Here is a 15,006-nt window from a genome sequence, read left to right as displayed (position 1 = left end):
CACACCAGCCTATAAGAGTTTAAATCCACAGAACGAGAAATATCTGCTCTCCCAAGGAAGGAATGATCAAAGTCATGGCAACCAAAGAAACAACTTTCGAACAATTTGATTTAGCTTATCACAACTTTGAACTGTTTACATCATTGTCTTAAATACAGTTAAACATTTAATTGAAATAAACCTCTGAAAACATAACAGAGACTTCAAAAGATCTGAAAAACTTACCACAATCCCCCCAAAAATCATATACTATTGTAGGTGTACCACCACCAGAGGGGGAGATGGAGGTGGAAAATCAATACACCTGGCTCAACAGATAAACAGGTATCAGGGCTATAGATACCTTTTTAAGAGATGCTAATGCTTACTTTTCTAAAACTACCCTACAGTACTATATAATATATAAGGATGTCATCATGCTGTGGTTTGCATGGCAAGCAACAGATGGCTCTGTGAACTACAACGTGAAGAAGGAAAAGCAGTGTTGGCAGTTGAGGATGATGGAAATAGAGATGGGGGCAGCCCATGTAAATGAGTGAACAGGCAGGGGACAGTGCAGGTGTGCAGGTGGCCCAGATGATCAACACAGGTATCAGGTAGCCTAGGCAAGCCACAGAGGAAAAGCCAGGGCAGCTCCCCAGCAACCATTCTCCCCAGGAACCATGCCACTGCCCACTGATATTGCTGTTTTGGCCTCAGCAGCATTGGAGTAGAGAAGGAAGTAAGCAGATGAACATGGGAACCCCAAGCAGGCAGCTGAGGAACAGTCGGGACAGCACAGGGGAGCTGTTGAACAACCATCCTACCACTTTGCTGCTCCTCAACTTCTGCAGCTAAGGCCAAAGCAACCATGTCAGTGCGAGGCAGGGAGTATAAGCAGAGGGTGGGGGGGGGTCTAAGGGAGAAGGTGTGGTTGGGATAAGTGGCAAGGAGAAGGGGGAGTGGAGGTTGGGATGAGATACAAAGGGAGAAGATTTTCAAAACCTATACTGTCTCCAATAGCGTTTTGCAACCGCTCCTCAATACAGTGGTACCTCGGATTACATATGCTTCAGGTTACATACGCTTCAGATTACAGACTCTGGTAACCCAGAAATAGTGCTTCAGGTTAAGAACTTTGCTTCAGGATAAGAACTGAAATTGTGCTCCGGCGACGTGGCGGCAGACCTCCGGAACAAATTAAGTACTTATTAAGTACAAATTAAGTAAGGGAACCACTGTAATCTACTAAGGATATAATTAAGGAGTGCTACCTGATTGGTGGTTTCGTTTATTGTTTCCAGAAGTTTTTCAACGGCTGCCTGAAGTCGAGAACTGATATTTAAAACCAGCTCTTCATTTTTGGGGTCTACTTCCACTCCAGCAAAGCCATGCTCCGTGAGGTACTGTGAGAGTTCAAGGCCTTCATCTGTGACTTCTGACCACATGCTAGGGCCATCACCTTCTACATCGCTGCCATGATACGAAGATGATGCCTTTTCTACACAAAAATAATGATAATAATAATAATATGAATAATGGTGTCCTGTAAAGCTTTTTGGTATTAAAAATGGTAAAACAGGTTCATATATATACAGAATGAATTATGATCAAATAAATAGTACAAATACACATATATAATAATATATGGCCATACTTACACTGTAAAAGCAGGACATCACAGCAACAACAAAAAATACATTTTGCACTAAAAGTTACACAAATAAGGTAGAGAGAATGTTAGCAAGCAGAAACAGGCAATAGAAAAGGAGATACTAACAGAAGAAAAATATTTTTGTAGCATGCTATAGTCTATTCCTCTTATAGCGGGTACATAACTGGAAACTAATCTTATTGGCTTCTGTTAGTGTGTCCCAGTTTGGAATAAGCAGCTGCACATTGCAAGCATATAGAATGTAAGCAGACTGCACTTCAGTACCACTTTGAGCCATAACGTTCAGATTATGCCCTTAATAAATTACTATTGGGCAATTAAATCAGGGAACTATTCATGTTGACATCAGGGGTTGTTTTTGCATTTGTTTGTTTGTTTGTTTAAAAAGATATACCAAGCGGGCTGCAATTCTATGGAGGGATATATGGGTTGGGAAAAACTTATTCCTGCTCTCAACTGGCCTGCTTGGGGCCAACTTTATCTCTCCTTAAGTCTCCTCCTGGGAAGTCTACTCTCTTAGATTTCCCAGCAAACGAAATATATTGTCTCCACCACTAGTGTAAATTAAAACAAAACAAAACAGCACCCTGCCTCTGTGTTTACCCAATGTTGCCTTTTACTCAGGTCTCAGTTTTGATCAGTATTTTCCAGTTTAAAATTAAAATCCACTGTCAGTAATGAAGCCAGCAGCAGCAGCAGCAGTTTTGCAAGAGCTTTCATGTCCAAAGCAGCAAAAAGGAAGTCCTGGTTCAGATGTAAGAGTCATCTTAAATTAATAAACTATGATTTCATGTCATCAATAATAGTCAAGGACTAAAGCACAATTTCTCCATTAGGTTGCAATGTGAACCTGTCATTAAAAGAAGAACTGGAGGCAGCTGGGTAGGAAGAGACAAGAAGGGAACGCACAGGCACACTCTCTCAGGCCTTTAGGACTGCAGTTTTCTCAGCTCTGTCTGAATCAGGACCATGGCAAGAGGTCTATATAGGAATAATTTTATAGTGCCCTTTCCTCTTTGGTGAACTAGTCAGTATGAATTGCAGTAGGCACCACCAACACATCTTGTTTAGGCTTTCAGAGCCTTGGTGTACCACTTTTTATAACATCCATGAAATATTTTCCTTAATATGAATTACTGTTACATATCTCCTTTTATAGTTTTCGTAAGGCCAACGTAAAATTCCGTAAAACTGCAACACTCCATGAACAAAAATAAAATAACATAGTTTTTATATGAATGGAATGAATAGCTGGATGAGTGTCAAGTTTACATTCACATGGCACCTTTCATCTGCACAGGATGTCAAAGCACTTTACATGCCCTGCAGGATTCAAACTCAGAGCCATCAGCGTGCAGTTCCCTTAGGGATTTGCTGGCAAATGTTTTCGGCCAACTCATTGTGCAACATTTAGGATGGATTTGGAGAAAGGAAGAGTTAAAAAACTTTCCAAACCCTTCTTAAAAAAAACAAAAGCAAAAACTTTCTACAGACTTAACCGCTCACCCTTTTTACAATATGCAAAGTGTTACTATTCCATCAGGAGGTGAAGGGCCTCCTGGTGTCAAAGCGTATTTACTGCAGGAGCTTTAATATCCTCAGAGTAGAAAGGACCTTTGAGATGCACATCCAGGATACTGTTTGGTCAATGTTAATACATTGGTTAAGGCTGAGTCGAGGGGAAGCATAACCCCGTACTGAGCCACCGACACCACTTACGGACGCAACGGATGCTCTTTGAAGTTCACCCATCTTTAAGTACTGACCAGGTAAGAGACCCTGCTTAGCTTCTGACAAATAAGAACCTGGAGTACAGTAAGCAGAGCTACAGAAAAGATACAGTCAATTACAAAGATATATTAGTTACTGCGTATTCTAAGCTATGTGCAAAGTCCAATGGGTATATATTACTCTGGCCCAATCCACAACTTCATTACACTGCATGCCATTGCACAATGCCCCCTTTGACCCAGGAAATAGGACACCCAAGCTTGCAGCTTTGGCCATGCGTCCTCACTATTAGTCCTTCTGGGTAGGACATTAACTTCAGAAGGTGCATCAAGTATCTGTAGACCTGAGGAATGGCTGTGGGTTAAGAGTCTAGCAGTGCCATGCAGTTCAGCAAAGCTGACTCCGTTGCCAGTTTAACTCTTGTCTTCCAGCTATATCATGCTTTTCATGGAAACAGAAATGCACCCTTGGTCATTTAGGTTGCAGGCTGTAGGTTTGCTTGCTTTTCTAACCCCCCTTAAGTAACATGAGATTTTAAAACTGTTGCTAACTAAAAAAAAACCTTTAAACTTATCCTCGCAGGGAAAATGCATGTAGTTCACATTAATCTACCATACCCTATAATCTAAGTCCTGACAGGAAATTTTTGCTGAGCTTGTATGGCTGGATGTATTGTGCTTCAGTAAGCTACTTTAGAATACAGGATGCTATTTTCATAGAATTACACAGATGTGCAAGAACATTTGAACTTCTTAAGGTCTATGAGGTTTTCATGCATCAAATCAGCAGGTTTTGTGCTGACTTAGCCTTTGTTTTAAGCAGCTCATGTTTTTTCAAGTGTTTATACATACAATTATGAAGTAAATCTCCCTTATGTATTCCAGTGGCTATGGGGCTGTGAAAGGATTACAAATATTCTGAAGTTACGTTTCTAAAGCCTTGTGTTGGCTCTAGCTATTTATTAACCAAACAGCTCTAAGATTGTGACAACTGGTATGGGGGGCAGCTCCTGTGATTACATGGGACCCGTTTATGCCCTGTCCTAATGGAAGCTGAGCCAATGGTGGGATGCTCATCTCTGGCCAAGAGCTCATACAATCATGCTTGTTCCTCCATCTGGTACCACACAGTGGTGCCAACACAGAGGGAAGAATTATTTTCTTTGGTTCACCTCAGGCTATACTTATGGGGCTGAGATGTAGACTTTGCCTCAGTTTCTGTCAAGTCTATGCAAGTGGAGGCTGAATAGCAACAGTGGAGTGAACGCCTTGGTGTGAACAGGGAAAGTGTCAGTATGACAACAGACCTAAAACAACTTCCCACTCCTCCACACCTTTGCAGTTTGATTCTGGCTGTTAGTTCACAGAAGCTGTGAGTGAAGGATGCCATTTTAGGTGGTTCAACACCAGAAGCTACCTTCCATTCCTAACTGTTAATACAGTGGTGCCCCACAAGACGAATGCCTTGCAAGACGAAAAACTCGCTAGACGAAAGGGTTTTCCGTTTTTTGAGTCGTTCCGCAAGACAAATTTCCCTATGGGCTTGCTTTGCAAGACAAAACGTCTTGTGAGTTCTTGCGAGTTTGTTTCCTTTTTCTTAAAGCCGCTAAGCCGTTAATAGCCGCTAAGCCGCTAAGCCGTTAATAGCCGCTAAGCCGCTAATAGCCGCTAAGCCGCTAATAGCCGTACTTCGCAAGACGAAGAGACTCGCGGAACGGATTAATTTCGTCTTGCGAGGCACCACTGTAATGCACAGTCTAATCTACTGCACTAAGAAACATTAAACCTGAATAATGCATGTCGGATGGCCAACTACTCTACTCTTTCTTTTTTATAGAATACTTAGCTAATTTGTGGTAGAATAACACCAATTCCAATGAAACCTGTGGGGTGTTACAAGCTTTTATCATTCACAAAGGAAAAGCTGAAAAGGGACACTGTAAAATAACTGAATCATTGAATGCATCATGAAGGTTTCAGCAGTCCATGACATAAGCTCTCTATAAATAAGCACGAGTTGCTGGACGTCTTACATTAATGTCACTTCTATTTCATAGGTTATATAGGGGGACCATACCTTATCAAATATGATCCTTTCTGTGTTGCGTTTGGTGCTCAGACGTAGCCAAATCCCAAACTTTCCCTTGCCATTCCGTCTACCCTGTTCTTAAGCTTGCTAATCTTTCCAATTTATTTACCTGTCATGAGTTCAGAATAGTTTTGCAACATATACGTTCTGTCTGCTTTACTCTAGCTTACACATACAGCTTCACCCTACACCAGTGATGAAGACGGCTGTTTCTTTACCTATCTATAGTTGCTGACCACACCCAAAAGCAAGCCTTCCTTGAAGAGTCCAAAAGAAGGCCTTCATTCACACACCCTCTCAAAGAAGCATCTCAGTGAGTTACATAAAACCAAACAAAGCATGAAGTGACAGATTATGCTAAATATATGATTGCATCTTAAAATTAATTTTTCACATTAAAGAATTATGTTTTAAATCCGCAACTCCTAACAACTAGTTTTATATGAGAGGGTGTTTCTTTGTATTTCGATGCAGATTTAATTAATCACACAATTTTTGTAAAAGCTTGAGATTTCTCTCTTCCTGTGCAGTAACTTTTATGCTGTTGCCATCTTAACAGCACTACTCTTTTCCTCTTATTCAACCATGCCTTTAGAAAGCAGAGTCATGGAACATTAACCTGGCTTGGACGTATTCCAAAGTTATTGTATTGCTACATGCACAAACACTAGGGCTTATGTACATACCACAGCTGCAAAGAGATCAGAAGGTTTTCGCTTCAATTTGCAACAAACTATGCTTACTTATTCTGTCCAAACCTAGACAAATTGTGGTTAATCTTAATTATGATTAAGGAAACAAACCAACTGCAAACCATGGCTTATGATCTGGGCTTCTTTCTTAAACCTAAACCACTAAGCACAGGTCTCAAGTTGAGAAAAAAATAGTTGAAAACAGAATCAAAAGTTTCCAATCTCATCCCTGAGAGTTGAGATAAGCTTACAGACCCATTTCTGTAGCACTAAATAGTGGCCTAGCATTATGTCAACATACAGCCACTGTCTCCAGATACCCTTTCGTGCTTAAAGGTAAAGGGACCCCTGACTATTAGGTCTAGTTGTGACCGACTCTGGGGTTGTAGCGCTCATCTTCCTTTATTGGCCGAGGAAGCCGGCGTACAGCTTCCGGGTCATGTGGCCAGCATGACTAAGCTGCTTCTGGCGAACCAGAGCAACGTACGTGTCAGGGAACTGCCATCTGAGACTAAGGAGGTGAAAGGGCTCATGGAGGGTGAGAGAGACCATTCAGCGGAGGAGGGGACCAGCAGGGGGAGAAGTGGAGTTCCAAGGGAAAGTGAGTCGGAGGGAGGGCTCAGAGACACTTCAAGCGGGAGCAGCGGGGAGATTTCAGGACCTCCTGTAGGGACACCCACTCCTCGGCGGAAACTGTCACGCCGAGAGTCCAGAAGACGCGTTTCCGTTAAGGAGCTTTTATGCTGGAAGAAGTTCCGTAAACGCCCACTGTCCGATTCAACGAGCGATTGATGGAGTCATGTTTAAGGAGCTCCATCACAGACAGAGGTTTGGGGACTTAGCCAAACTCTGAGGGATTAGGATTTTACGCACAAGCAGCTCATCATCCCATCACAGCAATCGGACAGTCCCTGAAAGCAGCTTGTGCAGAGAGGCATCATGAGTAACCCAGCCGGAGCCGGAGGAGCAGCAGGAGCTGGAGAGGGTCCAAGCCTGGAAGAAAGGTACAGAGTGTTGGAACTCCAGCTAGCAATGCAAACGGCGAGGCTAGAAGAAAGGAGGGCGCAGGATGCAGAAAAGGCAAAAGGCGCTACACTAGCAAGAAAGATGCCAGGAATGGTGCAGAAGTTTGGGGGGGACCCCAGGAACTACCAAGCCTTTAGGACAGAGATGCAGTATGCTCTTGAACTGCAGTTTAATGACTTTCCCGACGAGGCATCGAGAGTGGCGTTTGTGATTGGCCATCTCGAAGGAGGGGCGAGAGATTGGGTCAGACCCCTGATGGCAGGGAATAGTGACATGCTGAAGGACACGAGGAAGTTTTTTCGCGCCATGGATTTGATGTTTTCCAGCGAGATTGAACAGGGGCTGGTGCGCAGACAATTGATGGCGTGCAAACAGGGGAGCCGATCGGTTCGTGAGTACTGGACTGAGTTTACAATGTTGATACATAGATTGGGGTGGGACCTTTTGGCGGAACCCATTCAAATGCTCTTTGAAGAAGGGCTTTCTTCGGCGGTGAAAGATGAACTTTCCCGGGCGCCCAGGGCGGAGTCTATGGACCAGCTGACCAAATCAGCGCTGACCATTGGAGCACGCCAGGAGGCAAGAGCCTTGGAGAAGCGGGAGGGGAGAGCGTTGGAGGGATTTCCGCATTCCAGAGATTCCAGAACCAAGTTTCCCGCCAGGAGAGCCGATGGAAGTTGGAACAGCGCGCGCGCGCGCAGTTTCAAATCCCAGTGAAGGGAGGAAGAAGGAGGGAAAGAGCGCCAAGAAATGTTATCTCTGCCAGCAGCCAGGTCACTTTGCCAGAGTCTGCCCGCAAAGAAAGGAATGGCAAGGGATGGCTGGAGCTGTTGGGGGGAAGGAGGAGGAAGTCCAGGAGCCAGTAAAAGCCAACGCCTGTCTGCCTCTGTCAGGGCACTGCAGACAGGCCAAGGAGCAGTAAAAGTGCCCACTCCGGAACCTCCAAGACCAGCCCTAGTAATAGAGGTGTTGCTAGAGCTGGCAAACGGATACCCACTAAAGACAAAGGCGCTGTTGGACTCAGGCAGCTCCTGTAATTTTATGAGCAAGGAGTTTGCAGCTGAACACCAGATACAGACACTCCCTTTAAGCAACCCCCTGCAGGTCACCACGATCGATGGGAGGGAGCTGCTGGGAGGAGAAGTCAGCCTACAAACCGTCCCAATGGTTATGAGGGTGGCCAGGCACACTGAGAGGATAGCGTTCAATGTAGCCACCCTGGGAGGGGCTCCAGTCATTTTGGGAATGAGCTGGCTAGCGTTGCATGACCCGCTAGTGGGCTGGCATCAGAGAGTGGTCTCCTTTGGGTCAGCACATGGTCTGGAACACCGCAGAGAGGGAAAGGTGCCAGAAGGGGCAAAAGCCTCTCTAGCAGGGACGGAAGTGGCGGACAAAGGGAAGGTGCCCAAACAATACGCTGACCTGAGCAAGGTCTTCAGTGAAAGGGAAGCAGATAAATTACCACCGCACAGAGACTTTGACTGCCAAATTAATCTGGTCCCTGGGGCCCAGCTCCCCGTGGGCAAGCTGTACGCCATGTCAGACAGGGAAATGCAGGAGTTAAGGGAGTTTATTGATAAAAACCTGAAGAGGGGCTTCATCAGAGAGTCCAGAGCGGTGGGGGGGAGCCCAGTGTTTTTTGTGGACAAAAAAAACACGGATAAACCGAGATTGGTCGTGGACTACCGGGCCCTAAATGCCGTGTCAGAACCAGTGACTTTCCCCATGCCCAGGATTGATGACATTTTGACCAGGGTGAGGAAGGGAAAGATATTCACGAAACTGGACCTGAGAGGAGCATACAACCTGATACGAATAAAGAAGGGGGATGAATGGAAAACCACCATGTTCACCCCTTTGGGGGCGTTTGAATATCTCGTTATGCCATTCGGATTACAATCAGGCTCCGCCTGTTTTCAATCGCTCATGAACCACGTACTGGGACCTTTGCTCTACAAGAATTGCGTGGCCTTCCTCGATGACGTGCTGATATATTCAGAGAATGAGGAGCAGCATGTAAAGGATGTCAGGGAAGTGCTGAGCCAGCTGCAAGCAAACCAGTTGTGGGTGAAATTGGAGAAGTGTCAGTTCCACACCAAGGAGGTGGAATTCCTGGGGTACCGCTTATCAGACAAGGGATTAGCCATGGATCCAGGGAAGGTCCAGGCGGTGCTGGAATGGAAGACACCGAAAACGAAAAAAGATGTGCAAAGGTTCTTAGGGTTTGGGAACTTTTACCGTAAATTCATCAAGAACTTTGCCCACTTAACGGCTCCCATCACGGACTGTCTAAGCAGCAAGAAGAAATTCGTTTGGACGGCGGAGGCGGAGCATGCTTTTGAGGAATTGAAAAGGGCATTCGCTTCGGAAGAACAGCTCCTGCATGTGGATTTACAAAAACCCATGAGAGTGGAAACTGATGCCTCAGACCGGGCGGTGGGGGCGGTGCTGCTTCAGCCAGGGAGCAATAAGTCGGAATGGAGACCGTGTGCCTTCTTTTCGCGTAAGCTGAACAAATCCGAGAGGAACTACACGGTATATGACCGAGAACTACTCGCCATTCACGAAGCGTTCCGGAGATGGAGACACTTACTAATTGGCGCACAACATAAGGTGCAAGTGTGTACGGACCACAAGAATTTGGAGTATTGGAGAACGGCACGGGTGCTCAACCAACGACAAGTGAGATGGGCCCAGGAGTTCTCCAGATTCCATTTTGAAATTTGCTATGTGCCAGGTCCAGAAAACATCAGAGTGGACGCTCTCTCTCGCAAACCTGAATATTTGGAGGGGGAGGGAGCGCCGGAAGAGAGACATATTATCCCAGAGGACCACTGGGTGTGTGGTGCGGCCTGGGTGGGGCAAAGAGAACTGGTAGAGGGAACGGTAAATGATGAGTACGCCCAGGACAAGCTCAGAGGTCTAAGGAGAGAGGGAGAAGACCCCGGGGGTTTTGAAGAAAGAAACGGGGCATTGTATTACAGAGGGGCGCTATATATACCCGAAGGGGAATTGAGGGGGAGAGTACTCAAACAGCTGCACGACAATCCCACAGCGGGGCATTTTGGGCAACACAAGACCATGTGGTTGGTGACCAGGGAGTTTTGGTGGCCCAAGGTGAGGGAGGATGTACGGGAGTATGTGAGAAGGTGTGACCAATGCCAGAGAGCCAAAGGAGAAAGGCGGGCACCAGCGGGGTTATTAGAACCGTTACCCACACCAGAACGACCGTGGGAGGCGGTGTCGATAGATTTTATGACTGATCTGCCCAAATCCCAGGGGAAAACCGCCATACTAGTCGTAGTAGACCTGTTAACTAAGATGGGTCACTTTGTAGCTTGCTCACATGCAGTCACGGCGGAAGAAACAGCGAAATTGTTTGTAGAACATATTTTCAGACTGCATGGCGCCCCCTTGAGGGTGGTTTCCAACAGAGGGAAACAGTTCACGTCCAGATTCTGGAGGAAACTTATGAGCTTATTGCACGTAGAGGTCAACTTTTCGACTGCCAGGCACCCTGAGACCAATGGGCAGGCGGAGAGAGCAAACGGTATTCTCCAACAATACCTGAGGTGTTATGTCAATGACAGAGAGAACGATTGGGTCGAAAAGTTGGCACTAGCGGAATTTGCTTACAATAATGCTGAGAATGTGTCCACCGGGATGAGCCCCTTTTTGGCTAATTATGGGTGCCACCCCAGGGCGTTTCCAGGGGAAGGAGGGGAAAGATGGAGTGTTCCGGCCGCGGAACTTTTTGTAGAAGAAATGGAAGCGATCCATCGTCAACTCCAACTCAACTTAGAAAGGGCTAAGGAAGAATATAAGAGGCAGGCAGACAAGAGCAGAAGGGAAGGTGAAACAATTAGGGTGGGGAGTCGGGTCTGGCTATCAACCCAAGGGTTGCCGTTCAAGGGGGGTTGCAAGAAATTGAGACCCAAAAGATTGGGACCATTTGAGGTCATCCAACAGGTCAACCCAGTGGCGTTCAGACTCCGGTTACCGAACCACATGAAACTGCACCCAGTATTCCACAGGTCATTACTGTCACCATACAGGGGGGAAGGTGAAGGGGTATCCACACGGGGGCCAGCCATAGAAGAAAGGGAAAGCCGCAACCATGTGGCGGAAATCATCGACTCCAGGTGGAAGGGTAATCAGGTGGAGTATTTGGTCGCGTGGGAAGGGGAACCGGAGTCGGAAAACACCTGGGTGAAGGCAGAGGAGGTCCGTGACGAGATCTTGATCGAAACGTTTCACCAAAGGTTCCCCAGGAAACCTCAGCCAGTAGCGAGGTTTCGGAGGGAGTACTTTGGCACCACCGACGATGAGGAGGAACTGGAGGGATTCAGGGAATCGGAGTTGGAAGGAGGAACAGACTCCGATGAGGAGGAGTACTTGGAAACCGGAGACAGCAAAAGGTGGAGGGAAGTGTTCGAAACTTCGGAAGATGAGGGAGGTTCCTTCAGGGGTTTTGCTCCCTCACCTCCCGCAGAGGAGGGGAGGGAAGGGGGTGAAGGGGGCCCTGGAGGGGAGGTGGATGTCAGGGAACTGCCATCTGAGACTAAGGAGGTGAAAGGGCTCATGGAGGGTGAGAGAGACCATTCAGCGGAGGAGGGGACCAGCAGGGGGAGAAGTGGAGTTCCAAGGGAAAGTGAGTCGGAGGGAGGGCTCAGAGACACTTCAAGCGGGAGCAGCGGGGAGATTTCAGGACCTCCTGTAGGGACACCCACTCCTCGGCGGAAACTGTCACGCCGAGAGTCCAGAAGACGCGTTTCCGTTAAGGAGCTTTTATGCTGGAAGAAGTTCCGTAAACGCCCACTGTCCGATTCAACGAGCGATTGATGGAGTCATGTTTAAGGAGCTCCATCACAGACAGAGGTTTGGGGACTTAGCCAAACTCTGAGGGATTAGGATTTTACGCACAAGCAGCTCATCATCCCATCACAGTACGGAAACGCCGTTTACCTTCCCGCCGGAGTGGTACCTATTAATCTACTTCACTTTGACGTGCTTTCGAATTGCTAGGTTGGCAGGAGCAGGGACCGAGCAACGGGAGCTTACCCCATTGCGGGGATTCGAACTGCCAACCTTCTGATCGGCAAGCCTTAGGCTCTGTGGTTTAACCCACAGCGCCACCCGCGTCCCTTAGTCATTCCTCATAAGTGATGCTTCAGATGTGATATCATTCACACATGCAAAGCATTTCCATCTATGAAACAGCGCGTAATCCATGTGTACACAGTTGTATACGCCTGAATTTTTCGACATATCACATGGTTTCCAAAACAACAGAATTGGAGGGAGGAACTGAAGTCAGAAAATATGCAACCAAGAGAAACTAGTTCCCCCAAGTGCCAATTACCAAAGCTTATCATGTTTCAGAATCAACGTTTTATCTTCAGGAACTCTGGTTTTCCTTACGTCAACAGATAGGCAGTGAAGTGTAGGTGGGTTCCCACAAGGCAAGACACAGGGATAACAACAAGAACATTTACTGAACTAAAAGAACTTGACAACGGGGACAAAGCAACTGCTTATATACATTTATGAAGGCTTGGGCCACTCCCACTCCCACCGTGATTGGCTGTCTAAACTTCCAAGCTGTGAATCATAACTCAGAGTTTAAGGGCCAATGGCAGAGGCCCAAATCCTGAATTCTTCTGTGATTGGATATCCTGTATCAAATCAGAACACGGGCTCAGAATCCTTAGTCCAGACTCAAGCTCAGGCAAACACAGACCACTGAATACATAACAGGCAGCAACACCGGTGTAAGCTGCTTCAGAAAGTCTAAGATTGCTCCTGAGCAAAGAATTTTGCATTGATCTGCAATAAATCTCAATAGTTAAGAATAAATACAATATGGTTACATAGCAAATGTTTGTGTAGGTGCACCAACACAAATCATGGTAGCCTGCATATGGCTTATATGTTATGTTTTACTAGTATTTGACCCAATTTTGGGTCTTCCTAAAAAAAGCTCAACTTTTGGGGTGTCCTAGTTTTACATGGAGGCACTTTCTGCATTGGAGTTTTGTCTTATCTGAAAAAGTCTTCAGTTCCAGACCAGATAGCATTCTTGTATAATACCACATGCAGTTCTGTACTATTGTGCAAGCACAGTGGTAGATAATTATTTGCAGACACAGCAAGTCCTTGATTATATAACCATCTCTGACATTAAACCCCCAAATCTACTGGGATTTATTTTTTTAGCTTGGTTGACATACTAAACCAAAAGAATGAATGACTTAGATATATTCCTTATATAGAGTTGCTTACTAAGTTCCAGTCAGCTGTGCTATCTCGATTTATCACCAAATGTGTATTTTGGCCCCCTATACACCATTTAAAATTGAGAGGGTATTTTATAGGAACCGATGTTTTTAACTATGCGAGTTCAGCTGACATAGTTGGCCAATTTAAGGAAACGGCATTTAGCTTAATATTCCAAACCATTTCTTATAACATATACTGGCTGTGTTTGTCCATCACAGTAAACCAACCACAAGTGTCATGGTCAAGTCATAAGACTCTTTTACTCCCACATGGCCAGGAGGAATTGGAAGCTTTTACTTGACTTTTGCTTTTCCTTAACCACGCTTAATAATCTGGTGAGACCAACTATGGCTAACACAATTTTTCTAATCTAAAAAAAATATCATTAAATCAGAGTGCATTTATAATTCACACATTGGAGAAACTTTAGCATAATTCTTGTTTAAAATTCATTTAGTGTCATGGCACCTACCCTTTGGAATCCGCCCCCCTACCTCCCTGGTCACATATTAGACAGCCTGTCTCTATTGTCCTTTTGGTGCCTCCAGAAGACCATACTCTTTCAACAAGCCTTTTAAGTGGAGATCCCAGTCTGTATCTGTACTGGAACTATTTTAACTGTTTGCATACATGGAATTATTTTTAAAAGTTTGTATTGTTTCATACAGAATCATAGTATCATAGAATTGTAGAGTTGGGAGGCACCAAGAGGATCATCTAGTCCATGCATACTCAACAGGTCGATCTGGATCAGACACTTCCAACTCCCAAGACATTGCGATCTACTGGTCGATCAACTTTGGCTTCCTAAGAAAAGCTCAACAACTTTGAATAGATCGCAATGTCTTGGGAGTTGGAAGTGCCTGATCCAGAGTCTATTTGTTTTTATAATTGTATATTTAATTGTTATAACTTACCCTAGGATCTTGTAACAAAGGGTAAGTTAAACAAACAAACAAACAAACAAACAAAATACAAACAAATAGTAAGCGGGGTTCGTAATTGGAGCCAAGGATTAAGGAAGATATTGAGACTGGAAGGTGCAGATTTCTTTATATTTCTTTATATTTAACTATGATGCACTCTTACTCTTTCTGCTCACAGAATGAACAATTCATTTTTGTAATAAAAATTAGAAGCCTTCGTGCTGAAACAGGTAGCGAACAAAATGTCATGTCATTAAATTCTATACTCTATAAATCAGTATGACAAGGTTCATCAGTGTTTATTTTTATTTTTTAAAAGATATTTATTGAGATTTTCCACCTTAATACATTAAAAAATCAAAAAACAAAAAACAAAAAAGTTAAAAACACATAAAGTTTACAATCCGTATTTTCAATAACATATTTCCCTGACTTCCCCACACCTCCCCTTCTTATATTCCAATTCAAATTGTTAGTTCAACAAGTTCTTATCCCCAATTTTTGACCTTTTTATATTTAATTCATTTTAGAAAAACCAATTTTAACTTATAAACATCAATATTTGTACATCAGTGCTCATTCTTAAAACCTTTTTCTAAAGTCGACCCAA

The 15,006-nt window shown here is 44.8% G+C and overlaps 1 protein-coding gene across 10 annotated transcripts in view; it reads right to left on the bottom strand.

The window, feature by feature from the left end:
* Positions 1 to 15,006, bottom strand: part of AKAP9 (A-kinase anchoring protein 9) — a 119,614-nt gene that overhangs the window by 49,938 nt on the left and 54,670 nt on the right. For all 10 annotated transcript variants that reach the window (XM_053359323.1, XM_053359312.1, XM_053359316.1 and 7 more), the window contains one exon: positions 1,254 to 1,480. In XM_053359323.1, the coding sequence (XP_053215298.1) occupies positions 1,254 to 1,480 (227 nt within the window). The remainder of the gene's footprint in view (positions 1 to 1,253; positions 1,481 to 15,006) is intronic.

Source organism: Podarcis raffonei, chromosome 12 (genome assembly GCF_027172205.1).
Source record: "Podarcis raffonei isolate rPodRaf1 chromosome 12, rPodRaf1.pri, whole genome shotgun sequence".
In the NCBI taxonomy this organism is placed as follows: domain Eukaryota; kingdom Metazoa; phylum Chordata; class Lepidosauria; order Squamata; family Lacertidae; genus Podarcis; species Podarcis raffonei.
Note: the sequence above shows the minus strand (reverse complement) of the source record. Positions and strands in the feature narration are given on the sequence as shown.